At 41.4% G+C, this 26,458-nt stretch overlaps 1 protein-coding gene across 7 annotated transcripts in view; it reads right to left on the minus strand.

The window, feature by feature from the left end:
* LOC116828286 (trifunctional purine biosynthetic protein adenosine-3) overlaps positions 1 to 26,458 on the minus strand; it is a 56,659-nt gene that overhangs the window by 16,505 nt on the left and 13,696 nt on the right. For 5 of the 7 annotated variants that reach the window (XM_032786416.2, XM_075073519.1, XM_032786415.2 and 2 more), the window contains exons 6-19: positions 26,106 to 26,174; positions 24,341 to 24,466; positions 23,392 to 23,479; positions 22,686 to 22,771; positions 20,318 to 20,486; positions 18,583 to 18,814; positions 15,591 to 15,685; positions 13,543 to 13,652; positions 9,818 to 10,016; positions 7,143 to 7,397; positions 6,638 to 6,790; positions 2,009 to 2,212; positions 1,537 to 1,668; positions 771 to 901 (exon numbers count right to left, since the gene is read on the minus strand). In XM_032786416.2, the coding sequence (XP_032642307.1) occupies positions 771 to 901; positions 1,537 to 1,668; positions 2,009 to 2,212; positions 6,638 to 6,790; positions 7,143 to 7,397; positions 9,818 to 10,016; positions 13,543 to 13,652; positions 15,591 to 15,685; positions 18,583 to 18,814; positions 20,318 to 20,486; positions 22,686 to 22,771; positions 23,392 to 23,479; positions 24,341 to 24,466; positions 26,106 to 26,174 (2,049 nt within the window). Of the gene's footprint in view, positions 1 to 770; positions 902 to 1,536; positions 1,669 to 2,008; positions 2,213 to 6,637; positions 6,791 to 7,142; positions 7,398 to 9,817; positions 10,017 to 13,542; positions 13,653 to 15,590; positions 15,686 to 18,582; positions 18,815 to 20,317; positions 20,487 to 22,685; positions 22,772 to 23,391; positions 23,480 to 24,340; positions 24,467 to 26,105; positions 26,175 to 26,458 lie in introns of those variants that run through there. The other 2 variants (XM_075073515.1, XM_032786421.2) reach the window with 2 other exon arrangements.

The following is a 26,458-nucleotide window of genomic DNA, read 5'->3' on the forward strand; positions in this document are numbered from 1 at the left end:
GGTGCTGTGACACTGAGCTTCGCAATGCCTCACTCCCTTTGTGGATCTTACCCTTACTATATATTTGTGTGGCACTAGCACAATGGGGTCCTGATCACAGCTGTAGCCCTTACCGTGGGGGAAGGGGAGGGATACTATCTCACCTTGTCTCTCTAACATAATACAAATAGTAATAATAATACTACTACTAATAATAATTAATAATTTGTTTAAGCATCAGATCCTGCTCTAGTTGAAATCAATGGCAGAACTCACATTAGGCCCCATTCTCCGTTGTTTATAAATTGATAAATAATAGGTACATTTCAGACAATGCAAATATTTATTTTCCCATCACAGCTGAACTAAATAACAATATGAAAGGCTTTTGTTTAAACTTTAATAATAAAAATAATCACCTTTTGGGAGACCCCAAGCAGGGAAAATATTAGCTCTGGAAGTGAAAGGTAGGTAGGTAGGTGGTTGCTGGAGTGTGTGTGTTAATTTTAAGTGTTTTGCAATATTAACAATGGCCAGGGTTTCTAGGCACACCCTAAAGCAAATCCCAGTAACACCTCTAAGATGGAAATAAAAGACATACTATTATCTCCATCCTACTAATGGGAGACAGAGAGAAGGCAGAGTCAGTGGCACAGAAAAATTCTGGAGTTTCTGGCTCCCAGTCCTGCGTTCCAGCTCCACCTTTCCCCTATAAATATTATTAATACTTGGCTAGATTTCCACAGCAGTGAGTTAGTAAAATCTGATTCAAAAGGTGAAACATTGCTTACTTTTGTAGGAATATCAGCTCTTTCAGCTCTTCTTAACCCTTCCACACCTGACTTGTTAGAAATGACGAGGACTATCTGTGCACAGCTGGTTGGCTTTTTTGTGCTGGTTATTAGGGCTTCAAGGTTTGTGCCTAAAAATGAAAAAGAAGAAATGAAGACCAAGCATTTCTTGAAGGGTAAATATACTGAAGATTCCGAGATGGCTTTTAAAAACAGTAACATAGGAGGAGTCTGAGTCAATAGCCCCTGAAGTCAGTGGGTGTCTTTCCACTGAATTTAGTGAGCACTGGCTTGGAACCCTGGCATGTGTGAGAACATGAAATGGTTTAAGTAGTTATGAATTTGTAAAACATACTTTCCAGCGCATGAACTATGCTGCATTTGTTATTTTTGGGGCTGCCTATATGTCTATAAAACACAGAAGGAAAGTTTGGTGTGTTTGAAAATACAATGCTGCATCCCTCTGATCAGCTAGTTGATCACTTGAAAGTGGCATAAAGGTGTGCGGGCAAAAGCTACATATGTAGGTGTATCTCACAACCAGTTTGCAGCCGTGGGTAATGATCAGAGTACATCCAATTCAAAATGGCCTAGGACAAAAACCTGTTCTGCCTGCCCCCGATGTCAATCTCTAGGCACCTGACTGAAAGCTCACTGAAGTCCATGGGAACACTTCCAGTAATTTGAAGCAATTTTGGTTCAGGACCTAAGTTTCTTTTTCCAACAGCTGTGTTGCACCTTGTAGTGAAGAATGCAAAAGCCTCACCTGTTCCAGAGATAAGAACAGCCACCTTCACTTTGCTTGTTTGGGTTTTGCCTTGAATATGGTTGTGCAAAAACTGTAACCTATTTGCTTGTAAGGCTTGAAGCAGATTATAGACTTCAACATGGGCAGATTCTTAATGGAGGGGGGAAAAAAAAAAAGAAGGAGTGTTACATATAAACAGAGACATACAGAGGACATAAAAGGACTTCAGCACCTCTGAGAATCAGACCAACAGCACTTCTTGTTTCTCACCACTTCAAAGCTAACAGTCATTTATCAAACACTCCGAAGAATGTGTTGTATGTACTGTAAGTGGAGTCTTCAGGACTATCATTTTAACACACCTATGGAGCAAATGTGACAGAGTATCTATGGACCAGATCCTCAGCTAAAATCAGTGGAGCTTCGCTGATTTACATCAGCTGGAGATCTGGCCCTACATTTCTCTAGGTAAATGAGAATCCAGTAGTACCTGTCTGTCGGGGGACAACTTTCCCAATCAGCCAGGCTTCCTCATGTCTCTGTACGTCTTTCAGAATCTGCTGAGCCAGTGCCTTCTCTACCACCAAGACGGCGCCGATCCCGCAATTAAATGTTCGGGCCATCTCCTCTTCTGAGAGGTTTCCCTCTTTTTGAAGCCAACAGAAGATTTCAGGTATCCGCCAACTGTGAGCATCTGAAAATGGCTGAAGCTGTAAAATTGCTCGTTGAAATACAAAACAAGTGTTGAATAGAAATCATTGTCTTGACACAAATACTCAAGTTCCTAGAATATCAAGAGCCAGAATTTCTGGACATGAATTACAAATGCAAAAATGATTAGACCTGCTGCAGTCTTAGGCCCAGTGATCTCTGCTGCGATGCAGAAGAACTGGATTTAATTCCCAGTCCATGTATCTTACTGCCTCAGTCAGTGTTGGAAAAATGTGGTTCAGCCCATGGAATGTAGGACATGAATTACTCAAGTGTGACACATTAGCTAATAATTAGGAAGAGGCTCTGAGGATACTTCAGAAGGTGCTCTTATTAGTCATTCTCTCTGGGAAGATGACAGCTGCAATCGTAGATAGGGTATAAAATGAGGGAAGGACCATCAAATTCCGACAGACAAGACCCCTTTCCCCCATGGCAAGAACTGATTGGCCCGCAGCAGCAGCATTCCTGAACAAGCCGGTATGATGGAGTTAAAAGGGAGTAGATTTCTTTTTGACATATTATATTTTAAATATTATGTCCTGGTTTTCATACATTAGTACTCAACAGATTTTAGATATAGAAGAGGCGAACTATAAAAATAAAACTCAGATCTGATTATCTCAGTTCATGGAAGGAAGCACAATTTATTATTTGGAACAGAGAACTGGGAATCACCAGTTCTGTTTTATTCTGTACCTGGCACCAACACTATGTGATCCGGAACAAGTCTCTTAACTTTGCTGTGCCAACAGCTGCTTGCTTGTAAAATGGGAATAATAATATATCCCACTAGGTTATTATAAGGATTAATTAATGTAGATAAAACAGTTTGAGATTTCAGAAAGGCAGTAAAGTGCAAAGTATCATGATTATGATATTACGCACACATTCCTCCAAATGTAAGAACGGCCATACTGGGTCAGACCAAAGGTCCATCCAGCCCAGTATCCTGTCTACCAACAGTGGCCAATGCCAGGTGCCCCAGAGGGAGTAAACCTAACAGGTAATGATCAAGTGATCTCTCGCCTGCCATCCATCTCCACCCTCTGACAAACAGAGGCTAGGGACACCATTCCTTACCCATCCTGGTTAAGAGCCATTAATGGACTTAACCTCCATGAATTTATCTAGTTCTCTTTTAAACCCTGTTACAGCCCTAGCCTTCACAACCTCCTCAGGCAAGGAGTTCCACAGATTGACTGTGCGCTGTGTGAGGAAGAAATTCCTTTTATTTGTTTTAAACCTGCTGCCCATTAATTTCATTTGGTGGCCCCTAGTTCTTATATTATGGGAACAAGTAAATAACTTTTTCTTATTTACTTTCTCCACACCACTCATGATTTTATATACCTCTATCATATTCCCCCGTAAGTCTCCTCTTTTCCAAGCTGAAAAGTCCTAGCCTCTTTAATCTCTCCTCATATGGGACCCATTCCAACCCCCTAATAATTTTAGTTGCCCATTTCTGAACTTTTTCTAATGCCAGTACGTCTTTTTTGAGACAAGACGACCACATCTGTATGCAGTATTCAAGATGTGGGTATACCATGGATTTATATACGGGCAATAAGATATTCTCCATCTTATTCTCTATTCCTTTTTTAATGATTCCTAACATCCTGTTAGCTTTTTTGCCTGGCACTGCACACTTCTTCAGAGAACTATCCACAATGACTCCAAGATCTCTTTCCTGATTAGTTGTAGCTAAATTAGCCCCATCATATTGTATTTTTCCAATGTGCATTACTTCACTTTTATCCACATTAAATTTTATTTGCCATTTTGTTGCCCAATCACCTAGTTTTGTGAGATCTTTTTGAAGTTCTTCACAGTCTGCTTTGGTCTTAACTATCTTGAGTAGTTTAGTAGCATCTGCAAACTTTGCCACCACACTGTTGACCCCTTTCTCCAGATCATTTATGAATAAGTTGAATAGGATTGGTCCTAGGGCTGACCCTTGGGGAACACCACTAGTTACCCCTCTCCATTTTGAAAATTTACCATTTATTCCTACCCTTTGTTCCCTGTCTTTTAACCAGTCCTCAATCCATGAAAGGATCTTCCCTCTTATCCCATGACAACTTAATTTACGTAAGAGCCTTTGGTGAGGGACCTTGTCAAAGGCTTTCTGGAAATCTAAGTACACTATGTCCACTGGATCCCCCTTGTCCACATGTTTGTTGACCCCTTCAAAGAACTCTAATAGATTAGTAAGACATGATTTCACTTTACAGAAACCATGTTGACTTTTGCCCAACAATTTATGTTCTTCTATGTGTCTGACAATTTTATTCTTTACTATTGTTTCAACTAATTTGCCTGATACGGACATTAGACCTACCGGTCTGTAATTGCCGGGATCACCTTTAGAGCCCTTTTTAAATATTGGCGTTAAATTAGTTATCTTCCTGTCATTGGGTACCAAAGCTGATTTAAAGGACAGGTTACAAACCATAGTTAATAGCTCTGTAATTTCACATTTGAAATGTGAAACAGGTGAACTACTAATTGCACTCTACTGCACAACAAAGCTTTCTCAAACAAGTTAGATTGAGCTGAGCTTGTGTCATGTTACAAAACGGTAAGGACTCTCTTTTGGTTGTTTTTAAACCACCTGGATCCTTAAACAAACAAAACCAACCCAAAACATTACGAGTTCAAGGGAGGAGATTTGCAATCTTAAGGCTACAAGGTAGGGTGACCATATTTCCCTATACTGAATACGGGACACCTGGTAAAATTATTTGTATTCAAGTGAGTTCAACGGCAATCAATCAGAACTTTGCAGTACAAACATTCAAATTAACATCAAGTTGACTGAGCCTCTGTTAAAAAGAAATACTGCGTAGTTGGATTATTATTTGCCTTCTTGTCTTTAAGGCTTAAGGTTTCATATAGGGAGGGGTGACACCCACACTCCTACCCTCCCACGCACACACGGGGAGAGGTGACATACACACACTCCCATATACCTCTCTCACACAGAACTGCCTCTGCTGGCACCTGGTGCTGCATCTTCCTGATGCAGGGGGGAGAGAGGGGAACTGAAAGGACACAGGGTCACATCTCCCCCCCACCCCCAAGATTTCCGCCAGGGTTCACACTAGAACATGGCAAGCAGCAGCCTTTTGGCACTGTGCGGGAAGGAAGGGATGGGAGCTACTTCCAGCCACTGGGGAGGAGGATGGGGGGAGGGGATGACCTGGCCCATGTCTTTGCAGAGCTCATCTCTTCTCCCCGCACCCCCACCCTGCGTGGCTGGAAGCAGCTTGTCCCTTCCTGCCCGCACAGTGTTGAAAGGCAGCTAACACTGCCGGGCTGCTGCTGGCCACCAACATACTCCAGCTGCCTCCTGTCCCAGAGCTACAGCACAAGCAGGAAGGGGTTAAGCCCTAAGGATGCATTGTGCACCAGGGCTCAGGCAACTCGACTGCAGGGGCTTCAGCGAACCCAGACAGAGAGGTGGCCCAGCAGGGGAAGATGCCTAGGGGACAGAGCAGCCCTGAGCTCCCTGCGGGGGACTCAGGGCAGGGGTAAGCGTCAGTGAATAGGGTGCTTAGTCCCTGTCTCGGGGGTTGCTATGGAGCTGCAGGGTTGAGGAGCGAACAGGCTGGAAATCACCTTCCTCTGCAACTCCAGAGCTTAGCTGAGGGGCGGAGAGGCTTCCCCGTGCCAGCACTGTGCAGGGCTTTGACACACGCTGGGCTCGACTCCTTCTGGCCAGCGCCCTGGGCCAGAGGGTTGTGGGCTTTTCTGGGGTGCCGGCCCAACCAGAAGAAGTGGGGGAAGGAAGAAGCTTGGTGGCCAGGCTGTTGGCGAACTCAATGCTCCAACCAGGGGCTGATTCTCCACCCAGTGCTGGGAGCAGGGCTCTTCTGGGCGGGATATGGAGGAGCAGCGAGCTGGGGAACGATGGGACAAAGGGGAAAAAACAGCAACAGACCAGCCCCCATGCACTGCATCTTCACCCCACCACCACCCTTGAATACTCACCCCCATTGTCAGCCACTGGACCTCCCCTCACCGCTGGTGGGCAGGCGGTTGGTGAGCAGGGATCCAGCCAAAAGCAGGACCCCCAGTACTGGTGGGGGTGGAAAAATAGAAAATATGGGACAATTTGCCCATTTTTAAGAAAAAGTCGGGACACCTACAGGAGGGCTTAAATATGGGACAGTCTCTTTAAAAACAGGATATCTGGTCACCCTACAACAAGGTACTCTGTAGGTATTCTGAGTGAAAGGAGAAATTCAGTAGAGATCTAGTAAAAAAATAAAAACTGTTCTAGACATGCACATGTGAGACTCAAGGAAAGTGGTCAGTTTAGCTTATACCACATTGATGGGCTTTTCAGGTCCATGCCCACAACTGCACTTTTTTTAATATGATGTCCATTTTGCTTCCTTACCTAAAACTACACCAAATGATTCTGGGAGAACTCGGGGGATATTTTCCAACAGACCTCCTCCAGTGATGTGGGCGTAGGCCTTAACACGCCCTGAACGAAGGACAGGCAGCAGAGTTTTACTGTAGATTTTAGTCGGGGTTAACAATAGTTCCCCTGTGAATATAAAATGGAAAAGACTGATTACAACATAGAAATAAACATCAATCGAATTAAAATCAAGAAAGCCTAAAAATATTCATTTACCAGACACTGAAAAGCAACTACTATATGACACAGTAAATTGAAGTGGAGAGAAAAATGCTTTGCTCTAACTCCTGTAGTACACACCAGTGTTATTACCCATCTGCCCCTCAGCTTAATTTGTTTCAGTGTATTTAATTTGAGAAAGGGAAAAGAAGAATAGAGTCAGGTAAAAATGGAATAAAAAAAAAAAGCTATTTTGGGAAAACAATCATGACATTTTGTTGCACTGCAGGGGAAGAGGTATATGTATTAGTGATGGTACCTAACGTCTGGTCCCCAGAGCCACCAACAACTGATGGAGAAGTGAAATCTAAAGACGACTTTTCTACAATCTTCCTTACAAGGCTAAACCCATTGCTGTGAACCCCCGAGGAAGCTATTCCAATGACAACATCCCCATCAGCAACTCTCTCCAGTTGGGGGAGCATCTGTCCTCGTTCCATGGCACCAACTGCAAAGCCAGCGAGGTCGTACTCCCCAGGCAGATACATGCCAGGCATTTCAGCAGTCTCTCCTCCTGCAGGGAACAAGCGAAAGAGAAAGAATGGGGTGAAAGACATTGTGATCAATATACATATGATTTTTATATGTTCCCAACCGGCTGCAAAGGAATGCAGGGGTGTAAATAGGCTACATTAAAAAAAAAAAAAAAAAGTATAAAAAAAAGACAATTAAAAAATGAATTAGCAGCAGCATTTGTCACATGGCTGTAGCTCCTGTCATTGGAACTGATGACAGACAAATTAGAATGTTGTCAAGAAATGCTAATTTCTGATGGCCACGGTTAAAATTACTATATACCTACATTTGTTTATACAGATTGTTTTTCATAGCATTTGTTATTTCAGTGCTAATATGCTTCCATCACAGGAATGATGCACAGAGACCACCTTAGCATGCAGCCTTAGTGAAAACTAAATCTATTCATTTATACAGCAAAATATAAATGCTCAGATTAGCACTCTGGAGAATAACAGACAGGTTTAATTCCCCTCTGGGGTATGGTTATGCTACACAAGGAAATGTATCCAAGGACGCTGAATGTATTACATAATCGATTGCTTCCCTTGTCTTCACAAGTGTTTAGCGTATCCAGACAGCAACACTGTTTGGCAGAACCATGTTGGCACATCCATACACAGAATGCCTTACTAACCTGGTTGTACCAGTACACTCTAAAGTGTCTATCCCACAGTGCCAGGACTGCTGATGGGAGCAGGCGTTTTTCAGTAACTTCTAAACACATGGTACTGCGTTGTGGGATGGAGTTAGCAAGGCTAGTTGAATCAGTGCAGCTGCAATGCTTATGGCTTCCTGTCCACACTGGAGAGAAACCCTTGTTGATTGCACCATTTCAGCCATACCTGAGCTAAAGGCCTTCTCCTAGGTGTTGTGACCATTTTGTACAAATAGGTCTTGCAATGTGCATGGGACAGCTGCAGTGTGTGGATGCAAAGGGTCGTACACCTGTTATAGTTTGCTGCAACTTCTTTTATTGCCTAGTGTTGAGAAGATCTGATGTATTTAAAAGTAGCTCTCTCATGTAACAAAATGTCTGGAAAAATTAGTGATTTTAACAGGTCTGAAACAGACAGTGATAGAATTCTAGCATCCTAATGGCTACTTGACTCATGGTCTCAGATAGTTCTGAATATGAGCACACAATAATACACAGTATTCCCATTTAACACTTAATAATTAATCTCCACCAATTAATTTGTAAGCCTCCAGCTTCCTTTCTAACCTCACTGTAGGTGGCTACGTTTACAGTTGTGTAGTAACTGTAATGGAAATTACGCTCTGAAATTTAAACAATGTAGTCAATGCATGTGACAAGTTTTGCTATTTAAATATAAATGTATTTTAGATGCAGGGCTTGAAGTAAGTAGCCCATTTGTTCATATACTGGTATGAAGTAATGAATTAAGAACATTTGATTGGTAATACATACACTGCTTGTTTTTCACGGACAAAGTTGTAAAATACCTGTAAAATGAGACATCCCCATTAAGAGAGACTCTCTTCTTTCTGTTTTTCAAAGATAGTTACATAATGCAAGATAAGCTTATCTGATTTTGCCATCTCTAACTGGTATATGAGATGGTTTGTTTTGAAAATTCATTAAGTTTTCCTCCTGTATTTTTACTAGGGGAGAGAATTACCTCATAAAGGAGGAGAAACGTAAAAACAGCGAGAGGGAGCTGAACTTTGCTTTGTAGTTTTCATTCTTCTAAACTGTAAGCCTACATTCTATTACTTTTATAAAGTAAGGATTCATATTAATACTTGGATAACACAAGATTCTAACAGAATCTGAAATATATTAATGAGTTGAATGACTTTTAAAGGTTTAATTTTTGTGAAAGTCAAGTTAAAAGTAATATAGTGGTTCATTGTATGCAATATTAGCTTCAATATTGAATAATAGGATATGAACATAATTTACTGATAAAATGATAACCTAGTGCATAATGAGAGTATGAGGGAAAATGCTTAAACTTACATCTTAACATCTTGGGATAAACTGATTTTGTGAAAATTTGGATACTCCAAACACAGAGTCTTCATCAGAAAACAAACATGCCTCTTCAGCACATTTATAATTTGACTTGAAATATAGAACTAATTCAAATATGTGACCTATTGGCAGGAGCTGCATAAAGCCCTCCGTTCTTATGAAGTTAAATGAAGAGACAGCGAAAGAAAATTGTAAAAACATGGATTCCTGACCTACTCGTAGCTTTTGTGAACAAACAAAACCTGCTATGTAGGTGGATGGAGACTCCATTTCATAAAGCATAGGCAGTTAATCAGAGTCTCATCGAGTTTTGATTTATGAAACCTTTCAAGAGTCTGGACACAAAACATTAAAAAACAGTTTAAAAAAGATGCAGCATACAAATTTTCGTATCCTGTACAGGAAGCGAGTGCTCGTACCCAAGAGAGCACATCCTGCCTTTTTACAAGCTTCAGCTATGCCCGCTATGACTGCTTGAGCCACTTCAGTGTCAAGTTTCCCACAGGCAAAATAGTCGAGGAAGAAAAGGGGCTCTGCTCCCTGAGCCAGGATGTCATTGACACACATGGCAACCAAGTCTTGGCCAATGGTGTCATGTTTCTTACACATCTGTGCAATCTGCAACAAGACAGAGAGAGACTAGTTTGTAATTTTTGCATGAATTAGAAGCACAAGATCTGAGATGTTTCCCTGACAATGGCAAGGGAAGGCACAAATGTCACATTGTTCATGTGAATATTTTCTGAAAAGCCTATCAAATTGTCAGTTCTTTCAAATTAGGGTGTATCCTTTCTCTAAGTCACTTATTTTTGTGGGGAGGGAGATTCTCAATGTTTTTCATAATATGGGTCACATCTTACTAGAGAGGGTCTCATGAACACTTCCCCTCCCATTGGCAACTGTTTAACATCCCTGTGGCAACTACAACAATTGCTTACATGACATTAGAAAAGCATTTAAGAGGTTGCAGCTGTCTTTAGTGCAATGTAGCAGCTGAAAACAAGGAAGGAAAACAGTATCATGTGACCATCCAGCTCTCCCCAGACCACCAATAAGTAATACACAGACCACCAGATTTCAAGAAGTGAGAGAAGCTTTTTTAGGGGAAGAGAATGAAAGATAAATAAAACTGAGAATGACTTGAAAAATGGTACAGTTCACTTCTAGAACACCTCTCATAAAAGGATCTCACAGTGCTTTGTAAACATATGCGAGTTAAGCCACACAGCACCCACCCGGTGGAGAAAGAGAATATCATTATCCTCATTTTTGTAGACTGAAGAAGTTGAGGCAAAGAGTGGTCAATGCCATAATTACCGAGTTTGTGTGTCTAAAGCTTGGAGCCTAAAATCCATATCCAAGCCCCTAAATAAGAAGCCTACTGTACTCCCAGCTCCAAACGTTACAAAAGCATAGCTAAAAATCATGTAATTTTAAAACAAATTTTGGCTGTTTATTTGCCTTCTTAGTTTTCATGTTACATTCATGTCATATTTTCAAGCTATACACCATAACCACCAGGGCTAGAATCTTACTATAAAAATAATTATCAGGATTGATATTCTCATATAATCCCTTGCCTCCAGGAGCTGGGGCTTTAAGCAAAATATCAAACAGTGTGAGACTTGTGATTAAATTGGGAGAGTTGACACTACTGAGACTAAATTTCCAAGGCACTACACAACTATAGCTGCCAGGGAAGTTAACAAAGGGTGCCCATGAACCCTGGATGTGACCAAGTTACATGGCTGGATTTTAGCATGTCAGCTGCAGTGACAGAGTTAGTGTGAAACAGCAGGTACTTCACAACTACGTTTTTCTGGACCAGGCACAAGCACAAGAAACTCTTCCCCTATTTCCTAAGTAAAAGAATAAAAATGACGACCAAGTTCAAAATAGCTCTGATAAAACTAAATCACTACATTATTAGTAATAGTAACAGTAATGCAGTAGCACGTAGGATGCCCAATCAAAACTGGGACCCCACTGTGCTAGGCACTGCATAAACAGAGAGTAAGAGATGGTCCCACCGTGAAAAATTTACCATCTAAAAATGAGACTGTCATAAACAGATGATTAAGGGTTAATGTCTCTTTTAACTGTAAAGGATTAAGAAGCTCAGTAAACCTGGCTGACACCTGACCAGAGGACTAATAGGGGGACAAGATACTTTCAAATCTTGGTGGAGGGAAGTCTTTGTTTGTGGTCTTTGTTTGGGTGTTGTTCGCTCTTGGGATTAGAGGGACCAGACATACATCCAGGCTCTCCAAATCTTTCTGAAACAGTCTTTCATGTTTTAAAATTGTAAGTAATAGCCAGGCAAGGCAGATTAGTCTTATGTTTGTTTTCTCAACTTGTAAAGGTTTCTTTTGCTGGAAGGATTTTTTACCTCTGTTTGCTGTAACTTTGAATCTAAAGCTGGGTGTGTGGGGGGTGTCCCTCTAGTCTATATGAATCTGAGTACCGTGTAAACCATTTTCCATCCTGATTTTACAGAAATAACTTTTACTTTTTTTTTTCTTTCTTTTTAAGAACCTGATTGATTTTTCCTTGTTTTAAAATCCAAGGGATTGAGTCTGAACTCATCAGGGATTGGTGAGGGGATAAGAGGGGGGATGGTTAATTCCTCCTTGTTTTAAGACCTAAGGGGTTTGGGTCTGGGTTCTGCAGGGAAGGTTTTGGGGGAACAGAAAGTGTGCCGGACACTAAATTCTGGCTGGTGGCAGTGTACCAGATTTAAGGTAGTAATTAAGCTTAAAAGTGTTCATGCAGGTCCCCACTTTTTGTACCCTAAAGTTCAAAGTGGGGGTAAAAACCTTGCCAGAGACAAGATACAACAGGTGGATTTAACAAACAATAAGAGTAAGAAGGGCAAGGTTCAAAAGAAGAAGTGAGGGGAGCACAGTTTCCTAGCAATTGCCTTTTCCTGGCTTGGGTAAGGAGTGCTCCCACACCGATCCTCCTCAGTTGATGAGGAGAGAGTTCCCCCTCCTGTTTCAATCTACATTAACCGCTGGATAATGGTACAAAGGGACCCCGTTAAGATTATGCAATTATACAGAGAAGGTAGAGAGTGCATAATGTCATTCTGAGTCAACAGGAAAAGTACGTTTTGGTGGCTTTTTTTTTTTTAAACTACAGTTTATTTCCACTTTCAAAATAAAAATTCACCTCAACTATGTTTATTTTTGTTACCACTCTATTTTCATCTTTTCCAACCGCTGATGACTTGGATATAGAAAGGGATCCTTTGATTTTAATAATAATAAACATTTATGAGAGCACCGAGATTTGGAATATCACTCATCTACAGCTCAATGCTACATTATTTGTGCACCTGAAACTCCCAACAGGAGTTTTGGGAAACATGGTCCTGGTCTGTAAATCTCTGAACTGGGAGCTCAGCTCCAAAAATTTATCTGGTATGAACAAGTAAACTGATGGGCACAGCAAAAACAGTCATTCTGCTCCGTTGGATACAGATGTTAAAAGACTGTGGGCCAGATACTCAGCTGGAATAAATTGGTAAAGCTCCATAAATCTAACTTAAGATCTCATCTTAGGGAATGTTCATTTTTTTAAATTTAATTGGGGAGTACAAAATGCACTCAGAATAAAATGGGCCAATCAGTGTGCACAAATATACAACGGCCACTATGTAGTCTTACTGTTTGGCTCTGCGATTTGACACTGTGTGTGTAGAGATGGAGACCCTGGTTCATCAAGGTATTTAAATACATGCCTAATTTTAAACATGAGCAGTCCCTGACTTCAATGGGGCTTCTCACCTGCTTAAAGTCAGGCATGTATTTAGCTGAACTGGGGTCAGAAAGAGGATGCTTTTTTAAAGTATCAAATATCAGAGGGGTAGCTGTGTTAGTCTAGATCTGTAAAAGCGGCAAAGAGTTCTGTGGCACCTTATAGGCTAACAAACGTATTGGAGCATGAGCTTTCGTGGGTGAATACCCACTTCATCGGATGCATGTAGTAGAAATTTCCAGGGGCAGGTATAAATATGCAAGCAAGAATCAGGCTAGAGATAACGAGCATTCTGAACACAATAAACATCCTTGATTAATAATCTCAGCATTGATGTTTTGCTTTTAATCAGGACAATCCTTCCTGCACAGATGTTTTCAGTTACCTTGAGTTTTGTTCCAACACCATCAGTTCCAGACACCAAGATAGGATCTTTGTAACCAGCTGCTTTCAAGTCAAAGAGACCAGCAAATCCTCCAAGCTCTGCATTGCAGCCTGCCAACCAGAAAACAAAAAAAGACAAAGGAATTAAATTTTTACTCCAAAGGGATCCTGCCGGGTCCTCCACCACCGAAGAGATTTCTTCTGAAGCTACTCAACATGACTTTAGTCAACAGAAGGGATCACAAGACTCTCTCTTCCCTTCCCTCTCCCGGCTCCCCAAAGTGCCCCTCTACAGTAGTTTCAGCCTCTGTTAAACTAGGTCCTGATCTAACCCCTATCATTGATTTCAGTTGTAAATTGGGCCCTTGGGGAACAAGAGCTGAGCTCTGGGCATAAATTTTGATCCCACGTGTTTATGCTGTTAATAAAAACAACAAAGCAGTGTGGGCTTTTTAGGGAAGGAATGTATCAACTAATATACTATCCAATTTCCAAAGCAATATCTGAGTATGAATGAAAGCACTGAGAGTATTAAAATGCTGCAAAACATACATCTCTAAATTGTATTTAGGTTGTCTGGGCTTGACTGTTCCCTGCCCTACACCCTGTGTAAACTGCTTACACCTGCGCAAAATATCTGCAAAGTGACTGAAAACCATTACTATTCTGACTCGTCACATTTTCCATCCCCTTTGCACAGAAAGTCAATGGGACTGAAGCTCTTGAGTCATTTACGCACTTTCACAAATTACCCCTGGTGTCAGCAAAAGGAGCTCATTAACAGCCTAGTATACTGAAGACTTCTAACCACTTATGACCCATTCCTACAAATCATCCAAATGTACAAAACCCATTGGAACTGAGCCAAGAACAGTGGGCCCTGATCCAGCAAACCCTGATTAAAGCACATGCTTAACTTTAAATACAGGAGTAGTTCCACAATAGGCCAGTTAAGCATGTGCTTTAATTGCTTCACTGGACTTAAGCTTTGAAACACACAGAGTTCCTTATCCTTTTAGGATATATTTTTATAATTACATAAGCCCTGTGATTGCACATTCAATAGTTAATGTAGATTATTTGTCCCTTTTTGTACTTAAAAAGCTTTCTGTAAAAGCAGATAAGAACTGGCTGTAATAGGCTGAAGCCCATTCCTCCCTGAAGAAAGTTGCCAACAGGACATTTTCCCCCCACTGCGATGCAACACCCATTTTATGTCTCTACCTACAGTGCATTATTACTGTCAAGTACATGTACGTTTGGCTTCCAGTTGTTAAGATTAGCACACATAAAAAAAAAACTAACAATGAAAGGGGCAAAGCTGGAAAAAAACAGAATTAATAATGAAAATTATTCACAGCTTTGGTAATGTGAAAAAGATATAAAGATATTTGAAGGGCCTTAATTAATTTGAAAATTGAAATAAACTATACTAACAAAATGTCTGTATTCATTGCAGACCCACACTGTGTTATACCACCATTAGTGACTTGTTATGGCAAGGCAAGCTTCTGAAACCAGCACGAGGAGGGTCTGACCTGACCAGAGTTATCTGAGGAGCACATGGGTGTCTTGTATGCAAAACTGAGGTAATTCCGTGTATGATGTATGGGGAGTTTTACACTTTCAGTGAAAAGTCACAGGCTTTCAAAACATGTATTGATGAAAAATGAATCTCTGATACTGTACTCAAACTGATAATATAACTACTTAAAAATATGAGCAGGTGGTGAGATTTTTGCTCATGTATCTTAAATTTAGGGAATAAACCTCTGTGTTACATGAGCACCTTCAATTCTGTCGAACTCAAGGGGAGTTGAGAATGTGCTACACCTTTCAGGTAATACGTTTTATAGGGTCATTTTGACAAGTGATTCTGTATCTTTAGGGATTTCTGCATTTTTAATATCTCTTGGGTGTTTGCTCAACCTTGAATTTTCAAGGCAGGACACACAAACATGAGCATTTGCGTTATTCTAAAGATCTAATTACATCTATGGTTGTCAAGAATTGAGTGAACCAGGGATAATGGCACAAATCTGAGCTTACCTGGCCTTGAGGTGGCTGCTGCTAAGGGTTTAATTTTCTGAACCAAGGTATTGCCAGCTGCGATGTCCACCCCACTGTTTTTGTAAGTCAGGCCTCTAAAAGATTGTTAAAAAAAGTTTGAAGTAACCAATTACTAATGATATAAATGTTTGCCTTTTATAGTATTTACTTTCCTACATTACTGTGGTGCTCTGAGAATTAACTATATAGAACTCGATCCTGGCCCTAATGAACTCAATAGGAGTTTTCCTAGTAGCATCATCCCTTTCGTGTTTGCACAGTACTTTGCTAACGTATCATATGCTGTAAGAATTATTAGAATAGCATGAAGGAATTCAGCAGTAGTGACGTAACATCTACTATACAACATATTTCAGATAAGCTCAGTAAGATTGAGGCACTGCACTGTTGTTTTGAGGCTAAGCTCATGCATATGGCTGAAGATAGGAACTAAGAGTACTGTGCTGTGTGATATATGACCACTCCTAGCCGTCATAAGGACTGCATCAGAGACCAGAACATAAGCCAACTGGCTACACACCAAGATACAATTCGCACAAAGATGACATTCAAAGGAGAGACAATGGGCTCCGTTTTGCAGACACTGGTCCATTGGCTTTAATTAGATTACTCACATACTAAAAATTAAGCATCCGCTTAAGTTCTTTTATGGATCAAGCAAGCATGATCAGTGGCTTGCAGGAAGCTCAAAATAGCATCCCATAATGAAGGTATTACATGGATCAGCACTGCTCTACGAGAACATCCTTCAACTTAAGGTTAGATCTTCCTTATGACTCGGGTGGCAGCAGCACAAAACACAGTACATCTTTTTTTCTTTTTAATTAATAAGCAAACTTACTTTTAAAAAGATTTCTAGCACAAGACTCCTTAAAGAATGCACATTTTTCAGGGCCCAGTGTATTATGTATATATACACACACACACTCTATGTAAAAGGCACCCAATGAATATTTGGTTATAACTTGTACCCCAATTCAGTTAATGAACATATGTATTAAAATTGGAATAGCTATGTTATTAACTGAGATATAAGTTATTACCCCCATATTCACAGGAAGGACACTTTATTTTTGGGACGGTCATTGTAGTTGCTTTCAATGCTCAGTTGTAGCAAATGTATTTAACACAGATTGAGCAATTCTAATTCTTACACGGTCATGGGTATGGGATGAGATGGCCTAATAGATATTTTAGCTCTCTAATTTTTTTGATTCAGTATTAGATTTATTCTCAAGGCGAAGCCCAATACTGGTTGAGGAACAGACATCTGTCAGAATGACTGCCCTCTTCCCAATGTGTCTTATTAAGAAAAATTCCCTACAAAAAGTTGCATACACACATATTTCTGTTCAAACTTACAAAAGGAGAAACATTAAACATTTTCAGCTCCTAAATATATGCTGGGTTTTGTTTTTCTTAAAAAGAGAGTATTTTATTTTCAGAAAATGTTCTGGTTGTATTATAGCAGTGGTGGGCCCTAGGTTGCCCACCCCTGCATTATAGAGTGAAACAATACTGCCTGAGGATTGATCCTGCCAGGTGCTGTGCGCCTCCCCTGAGCTGCCCCCTCAGGAGAAGATGCCTCCCAGCACCTTGCAGAATAAGTTCCTAGAGACTACTGCTGCACTTTATGGGCCCAATCTTTGGTCCTTGTGACCTGTGCTCAACACAGGACCCAAGGTGGGGCAAAGGTTATTTTGCATCACCTATTTGTTCTCCCAGTACTTGGGGCTGTCTGGCACCAGTCTGGCCTTCAATACACATTACAGCAGTCTCCGGGCCACTCAAACTTACACTAGCTCCCAAAGGGCTGACACATGAGCCGGAGATCATATGAGCATAGAGGAATTCCAGCCATACTCCCTCTCTCTCCATGCCCCCTAAGTTCAGTGCTTTACAGGGTCAGGCTCCTAGTGTCTGTTCAAGTACACTCTTTTCTCATGTAATACAAATACTTGATTATAATTTTTACTACAGCATTTATACCAATTATATGCTTTCACATAATTAAACAAATTATCAATAAGATAATTATCAAATTATCAATGAGAAATAAGACTTAATCAAGCACCGTTTCACATTTAGTTTATTTATTGATTATACATAAATGGCTTTACAATATACTAATCAAACAGCACTCTAGTAGCAAAATAGAGACTCTTCTAACACAGCCTCTTATACTTTGCATAATGGTCTATTACCAAAAGTTATTATGGCTGTTAATGAACTGGGGAAGAGGCAGATTGAGAAAAAACACTCTGTGTCTGGTAACATCAGTTAAAAAGCTTACAGGAGGTTCCAGACTACCATCAAAAGGCAACAGCCAAGAACAGAAAGCGACAATGCTCAAAACAACCCCCACCCCCACCCCCACCTTCCCAGGATTAATAAACCTGTGTCTCGCAGAACTATTTCAAAATAAATTACAAAATTATAAGCTGGCTGTTTGTCAAAACCCAATAAAGCAGGAGTTCCAAAGCTTCTTTCTCCTTTTACACACATTTTAATAACATTAAGAATGAATCCAATAGAACAATCCACTAACATTTCTCCCATAAACAGGTGAGATGACTCTGTTAGACTAATGGGGAATATGAATTTAGTGCAGGAGAAAGTTACTGTTGTAAGAGCCTTGGAAACTGAAGTCCTCCATAAACAGAATAGGCATAGTACAGGCAGCAGCAGTGCAAGTTACCCTAAACTTGCTTGTCACTGTTGTTTACCCCAGATCTAGAAGAATCAGCTCTAGGTTGAGAGAGTAATTCAGTTTCCAAACCCAGTCAGTTGCTGGCCTCTCTTGCTGAGATCACCACAGAAATGCCAACCGTAAATTGCTACCTGCATCTGGGTACATCAGAAGCTAGCTGGAGACACCAAGTTAAGTGATCCCTTGAGTTACCCATGTCTTTTGATCACTTCAGGTAGCACTAATAACGATCAATTTCAGGCAGTGCCTTCAGATATATACCTGGAATTGCTGAGGAAAGCTATAGCCCGATAACCAATGTCCTGTCTGTAAATGGCACCCTTGAAGTGCATGGCTGCTACTCCTTTGTTGGCTTCTTCCAATGCTGCTATCAGATCCTTCTTGACAGCAGTTACCGAAAGGACTCTTCCACCATTAGTCACTACTTTGCCATCCTTTACTGCCGTGCCTGCATGGAACACCTCCAGCCCTAGTTCTTTAGCCTTAGAAAATCCTGTAATATTTTACAATATAAATATAAAGAATCAGTCAGTCACTTAAAATACTTCGATCTATCACCTATTATTAATTATTTGTATTTCAGCAGTATCTAGGAACCCCAATCAAGGATCAAGATTGACTGTGCAGGCCCACATAACCACTCTGGTAACTAAATACATATAAAGAAGCTAAATTCTGTCGACTGACAAATGTGTTAGCTAAATGCCCTGGGACGTGGAAGGAGGCATTTAGCCGAGACATCTGCTTACAAATTTAATTTTTAGTTGTATTTTGCATTACTCTACTTTTAGTTATGACCTTGAGTGACCAAAATAGATCAGCATGTTGCTGGGTAGGTACATCCCGCCACAGGGTGTCAGGTCATGTGTGGTCCAAAAGAACAGAAAAGGCTGTACCGCAGCCAGTTAATTCTTATACTAATGACCTTTACTATGGACGTGGTAGTTTGGTGTCTAGTGGCTGCCGTCAATAGGGCGGCCCTTCTAGTCAGGGCAGCATGGCCTAATGGCCAGAGTCAGTAGAGGGTCCTTCCACTCAGGGCAATGTGGCCCAATGGCCAGAGGCAGTAAATGGCCCTTCTACAAGGAACTGTGTGGCCTAATGGCTGGAGTCAGCATAGTAGCTCACCTGAGACTGCATGGCCTGTTGGGGGAGTGGGGAGCCACTCAGGAGTGTATGGCACTCTGGGTAATGGGACTTGGGCCCTCCCTGCTCCTCCGAGTCCCAACCTCCAACAGAGCCCGGGGCTGGGAGTGCTCACCACTGAGCCAGCAGGGATCCTCCCGAAACACGCTGACTGGTTCCCCAGTTTGCTCAGCATCAAAAAGTTTATGTTCCCTGGGCTGCTTCTTACCCTTTCCCGCTTGTTGAAGCTCCTCAGTTCCTCTGGGGTCCTCAAATGGCCAGGCTCCCACCAGTGTGGCCCCTTTTCGGGGCTCTTTGGGCAGCCTGGAGTCGGTCTGGCACTCTGCGAGCCCCGGCCCCACAGTCAGGGCCTGTAGCAACTCTCTGGAAATAGCTCACAGCGTGAGTCCTTCCCCTCCAGCAGCCTGCCTAGATTGAGCTGGGCTGCTATCATTTATATGCTGGGGCTAGTGCAGGGTAGGTACGTCCCGTCACACAGCACCAAACCAACAACAGGCAGTGATGAATTTAATACTATCCTCAGGTTTCACAGCACCTCAACAGCATTCCATATTTAAAAAACATAGGAGGACCAGAAAAAGAGGATGTCATGAGTGGGAAATGCTGCGATTGTTGCCACAATGCTTATAGTATGAGAGTAAAGTATCAGTTTTCCTTCCCAGTCCGAACTTTATATGAAAGGAAAGGCATTCTAAAAATCTAACTCTGTGTGTGTGTGTTAAAATTCAGTTGTCTCTTGCTGACGCAGAGTCATAAATTGTGTTGTTTCCAAACCTCTATATTACATAGATTAATTTGTGCAAGGCATACAGGGGAAAACTTCTTGCATAGTTACTCCTGATGTCTTTACCTGTTATTTCCAAGCCCTTGGCATAGTTTCCTGGATAACCTTCACTAGCCATGACCACAGTCATGGCTGTACTGTCTTCAGACCAAACAGGCATAGAACTAGACAGCTTTCTATTGATCGTTGCTTGTATAACTTCATACAAATCACTCTTCAATAATGGAAGAATTACCTACAAAAATGTAGACAAGTTAAAAAGACACTAAGGTTGAATTAAGTCCAAAATTTAGACGTTTTAAGAACGCAGATTTTATAAAAAAGATAGTTACCTTTTCTGTAACTGCTGTTCTTTGAGATGTGTTGCTCATGTCCATTCAACTTAGATGTACATGCTTGCCATGTGCATCGGTGCCGGAAGTTTTTCCCTCAGCAGTATTCGTAGGGGACCGGCTCTGGCACCCCCTGGAGTGGCGCTCATATGCTGCAGTATATAGGGAGCTGGCGGTTCCCCCCACACTCAGTTGGGTGCCGGTCACTTTGCCTGGAGACCGATCTGGAGCAGGATTTTAGGGACTGGTGGTGCTTGACTGATCCACAACAGCTTGAAGCCAGTGATCTAGGTCTTGCACTTGACGAGCGGTAATGGGATGAGGAGTGGGACTGGAAGTCGGAATGGGCCTGGTATCGGAAGCGTCCACACATGGTGATGCCTCCTAGGGATCAGTGACGGTTCGAGGAATGGCACCAGGAGGGACATGATCTCCTGCGCCGCCTGCAGGGCCTCTGGCGTGGATGGCATCTGGAGCCGATGGAGGCCTCTGCCACTCTCTGGTGTAGCTGGCAGGGATTGGGTTGGGCTAGATCACTCCAACGGAGCTTGGGCCCGAGATCCCAACGTGGGTCAAGAGCTGCCCGGCATGGGACCTTGCTCTTATCCTTTCCCTTGCGGGAAGTTGGAGACCAGCCTTGCACTGCCTTCTTGGTTGGAGCCACGGATGGGGACCAGAGCGGGCCCATGGACGGTCCCAGTGGGGCGCTGCATACCAAGGTCACTGTACTCGGTGGTGAACTGGAGCACTGCTCCAGTGCTGCGGTGAGGGCCGACTCCATAAGGAGCACTCTTAAATGAATATCATGCTCCTTCTTAGTCCTTGGCTTGAAAGACTTGCAAATTGTGCACTTCTCACTAATGTGTCCTTCACCCAAGCAACGCACACAACTGCTGTGTGGGCCACTAAAGGGCATGGGCTTCTTGCAGTGATCACAGGGCTTAAAGCCTGGGGATCAGGGCATGCCCCATCCCAAGGCAAAGTTCCGTTTGGGACCTATGAAGTCTCTAACTATGGCTACGGGATTTATTAACACTAACAGAAAACTATGTACACTATAATACAAGAGATAACTAGTTTGTATGAACGAGCAGCAATAGCACTAGCTGAAACAGCAACAGTTCCCGCAATGTCACTGACAGCAAGAAGGAACTGAGGGTGGGGAGAACTGGCGGTGCCCTATATAGTGCGGCATGTGTGTGCCACTCCAGGGGGTGCCGGAGCCGGTCCCCTACGAATACTGCTGAGGGAAAAACTTCCGGCACCACACACACCTAAGTTGAATGGACATGAGCAAGCTCTCGAAGAAGAACTTAAAACTTATCAGAGAAATTCCAAATAAATATTTTTTAACAAAGTAAACATTCCCCTGAAGTGTTTTTGTTACTCAAAACATTGTATACAAGAACCAGAAAATGAGACTATCTAGAGACTGAATATGAACGAGAGTGAAAGTGGCTGGTCTACTTATGTCATCCATATGGAGTGAAATGCAATTGAACAATCTGCATTAATGGTGAACTCTAAATTACTAAAAATAATAATATTTGCAAATCCTTACATTGGCTTTACCTATATGAGTGTCTGGTCACCAAAGGGAATACATATGTATCTTCTCACCAATGTGATTAAAAGGGTTCACAATCTGATCCTACATAACATTTAACCTGACAGTCTTTCTTCAAAATTTGAACACTGTAATATAAATTCAAATCCCTTCTAAAGACTCACTTCTTATGCAATGAAGATATACGATACCTAGAACTGAAAATAAAGAAAGCAAGCATTAAGGTATGCCGTTCTCTAGATCATAAGCTGCATAGGTCTGGGACTCAACTTTGTAGTTTGTTCAGCACTGAAAACATTTTTGGCACATAAACACATAGTAATTAATAATGTGGAAAACTACTAATCTATAACTGTTTTGAAGGAAATTCTGTATAAAACTTAAAATCTAAATTTTCTTTTTAAATCTTAAAACAATTAGGTAATTATGCATTAGATCTTTGGCTAAGTTTTCCCTATTTATAATCAGTGCAAATAAAGAAGCATGGATAAAAGTGTGATATATTGTCCATACCAACCTATTTTCAGACACTCACCTGACATTCTGGGTCACCAAACCTGCAATTAAACTCGAGAATCTTAGGCCCATCACTGGTAAGCATTAATCCAGCATATAGCACACCTAAAATGACAAACCACATTAAAACTAGTCTAAGTGACTGTACAGGCCATTTGTTTTAAAACTGTTTATAATGAATGTTGCATTTGCAATGCTATTATTAGGGGCTTGCCAGACCATGTTCACTCTAAACCTTAATTTCAAACAAACATTTGGGGCAAAAATTCTCCAAAATATCCTGCAGAATTTTGTCCACAATTATTTTCGTCTGCTGTTCTTTTAATTCAATCACTTGTGGGTGCAAATAATAGAATGAACGCATGCGGTTACCTGATATGTGCAGCGAGACATAAATTCCATTACCTGCACTCATGCGTGATTACCCTGTTAACATTACAGGCATAAAAAATTATGGACACAATTTTGCATCTGAAAAAGTTGCCTTTACTGTTCGTGCTCATTTGGGGGCTGATCCATCGGACTCAACAGAAAGAAGCCACTGACTTCAGTGGGCTTTGAATCAAGCCTTTGGAACCAAATCCAGCTCCCAAAGAAGTCCAAGTATTGCCATTAACTTCAGGGGGAGTTGGACTGGGCCCGTAGCAGGAGATGGGAGGAGGGAGTAAGCTATGTTTGCTGTCTGAAGACATAAACATCTAACAAAAACAAAAGCTTTCACCTACCAATATAAGGGATACCCTCTTCTTTCATCCCATCAACTGTTTTCTGAAGAATAGTATCTCTGATTTTCAGCAGCAAATCTTTGGAAATCTAATAAAATATTATTAGAAATTAATGTATTTTTTCCTAGTGTCATACAAGTGCTTTTTTTTTTGCATTGCTTTTAAGAGCCATCCAGCAGTATTCCAGGTATCTTTCACCACTGAATTTCAACAAGACAAAGCAAATATCTCATTATCTATCTAGAAAGAGCATACAGCAGTACTGACACTATGGCTCAGATCCCACAACATTTCCACACATGTTTTAACGCTACATGTGCAAGTAGTCTCATTGACATAATGGAACTCCTCATTTGCATAACGTTAAGTATGTGTGTAAATGTTTGCAGGAAGGGGAGGTCAAGATAAGTTAAGGCTGGAATGCACACAGGACATTAATGACTGAATCACTGTCAAATAAAATCAACATAACTATGTTGTGATACAAAGTTTACTTTTGCAATGGAAGAAAGTCAATTGACCAGAATATCAATCAGAAGAAAGTAAAATAAATCCCTTTGCAAACAACAGTTACCCGTCAAACAGAAACACCAAATCATAGAGACATATGACAAAGGTCAATCATTCTAACTTAAATAAGAGAAAAATTGATCTTTAACCAATTGGTATGGGTGACAAGGATTTAGTAACACTAAATACCGACACAAAATGCAATATGGCAGAAAATGCAGACTTCCACCGTCACAATTAAAATATAATTCAGTAAGGATGCACCACTCTTTAGTGCAAGACAATCAAGCCTGGTGAAACACAATCCCTTGTGTCAGACTGTCATCTCCCTTGGCTAGAAGCTCTCTCTGTCCAATCCTGTTTGCCAGGATAGGACAAATAACATACACACTTTTAATATTAAACTCCACCAAAACAGCTTCCCAATATCATATTACACCTGTGGTGCTGGGCAGTAAGCTCCCATCCCTCCAGTGTTTGGGCCCTGGTCTCCATCCATTAACCGTTTGTGATCCTGCGCTGGTGGCATGGGGGCAACAGTGACACCATCAGTGAAGCACAAGCACTGTAAGGAAACATGAATAGTTACATACCCAAATGTATATGACTAAAACTAGCACCACTGGAAATGGTGACTATAAACCCAGTTTTCAGGCTTATAAAACCTGATAGTAAAAGCAATTAACTCCACCACCCTAGTAATATAAAACACACATTAGCATTCTAAGCATTTCTCACCCCCCTGCTCCCTCAAGAAATATCAACTTGTGCTGTAGAACCCTTATATACAAGTTATTCTGTAGGAACAGCAGAATGACACTGAGAAGGCACACAGATAAGAAGAGCAACTGGAATTTCCATTGCAGAGATTACTCCCGAGGAAGGGAAGCATTAAATAATTCTTTTTCCTTCTCCCTTGATCACAAAAAACAAACTGACTTTCAAAATTACATAGCTACCATATGCTTCCATGATTCATAGGGTCTTCAAAGAGCTCCCCCTGCCAGTCTCTTTTGGGAATTAAGCGCTGTCAATCACTGTTTGGGCAACTGCAAATATTGCTCCTTCAGGACTGCTTACAAGAACCGTTTATAATTCCATTCAGAGGCAGGCAGGGTACCCTTATAACAATAAGTAAAAAGAGCCAAACAACATATGTATCTCAGACCCTACAAAATTCTGCTCACCCATGATGGATTATTTTTGACAACCAAGTAAAATACTATTTTTGCTTTTTCATAAACTCTAAGGTCTGAAGGGACCATCATGATCATCTAGTCTGACCTTCTACACTTTTCAGGCCACAGAACCTCACCCACCCACTCGTGTAATAGACCCCTAATCTCTGGCTGAGTTACTGAAGTCCTCAAAGAACTTCCAAGTAAGTTTTCATGTTCTTGCACTGAAATCCTTTGATGTCCTTTTGGCTAATTAAGAGTATCACCCTGTACATACTTAACTTGAGAGAACCACCAGTCTAAGTTCCCCTTAGTTCCAGACCAGCAGGGCTGACGAGACAGGGGAAGGCCAGTACAAATTACCAGGGCCCGCTGGTCCGGAAGGGGGCCCAGGGCCCAGCTTCGTTGGCCCTGCTTAGTTGGTTTGCCCTTGCTGGGGGGGGGCCAAAATTTTTTTTCACTGGGGCTGGACCTGCTCTTGGCAGCCCTGCAGACCAGGTCACTATAAAGAAGATGACCATCTGATATCTGCAGTTCTGTTTTCTTTAGGCAGGGCAGGATTCTGATGTGGCCTCCGCTATGACTGGTCAATAAAGCAGTGATGGCTATTTTTCATATATATCATATCACCCTCCAAAGCTCAAGTGTGCCTCATCTAATATAAGCATATTTTAGCCCTGAGAAACCCAAGACCATACTTAGACTTCCTGTGTTGCAGCATTAATGCAAAGTTACCATGCCATCTTTTTAGAAACTGGGCCTGAATGCTCATTTACACTAAGGCCTGTTTACACTACTCTGCCAGTGTTAAGGGGCCTTAAAGTGGGTGGAACCGAAATATATGTACATTCCAGGCTTCTCTAGACTGCCAGGATGGTGTAAAGGGGCCTTAGTATTAACAAAAATTCAGGCCCTAATACTGGTTACTTGTACAGTATCTTCTAAGTAAGTTGGTATAGTAGGTCCCTAAATGTTCCGTCAGCAAGCTGTAACCCAAACTCTTAAGAGGACGAAAAGCATACTTACAGAAACCTCTTCTCCTACAAGAAGTTCTTCAACAACAACAGTTTCCCCAGCTGCTCCAAAAGTCTTATCCTGCATTAAAAATTATCTTTATTTCTTTTGTCTCCATTTCAGTCATTTCAAACAACATTCAAACCTCTGTAATCCTCCCAAACCAGCAAGGAAAAATACATCTGGAACCATCTGTTCTGTTTCCAACCTCCACATCAGACTTGTTGACAATGTTGAATGCTTTTTTCCTCTCGCTTTTCATAATACAGACATGCTCTTGAAAGTTTATAAACTCAACATTGATACCTCTTGGGTTACTGACTGGCAATTCCTCATATCTTTTTTGATTTAAGTTTTGAACCAAT

Source organism: Chelonoidis abingdonii, chromosome 1 (assembly GCF_003597395.2).
Source record: "Chelonoidis abingdonii isolate Lonesome George chromosome 1, CheloAbing_2.0, whole genome shotgun sequence".
NCBI classification, from domain to species: domain Eukaryota; kingdom Metazoa; phylum Chordata; order Testudines; family Testudinidae; genus Chelonoidis; species Chelonoidis abingdonii.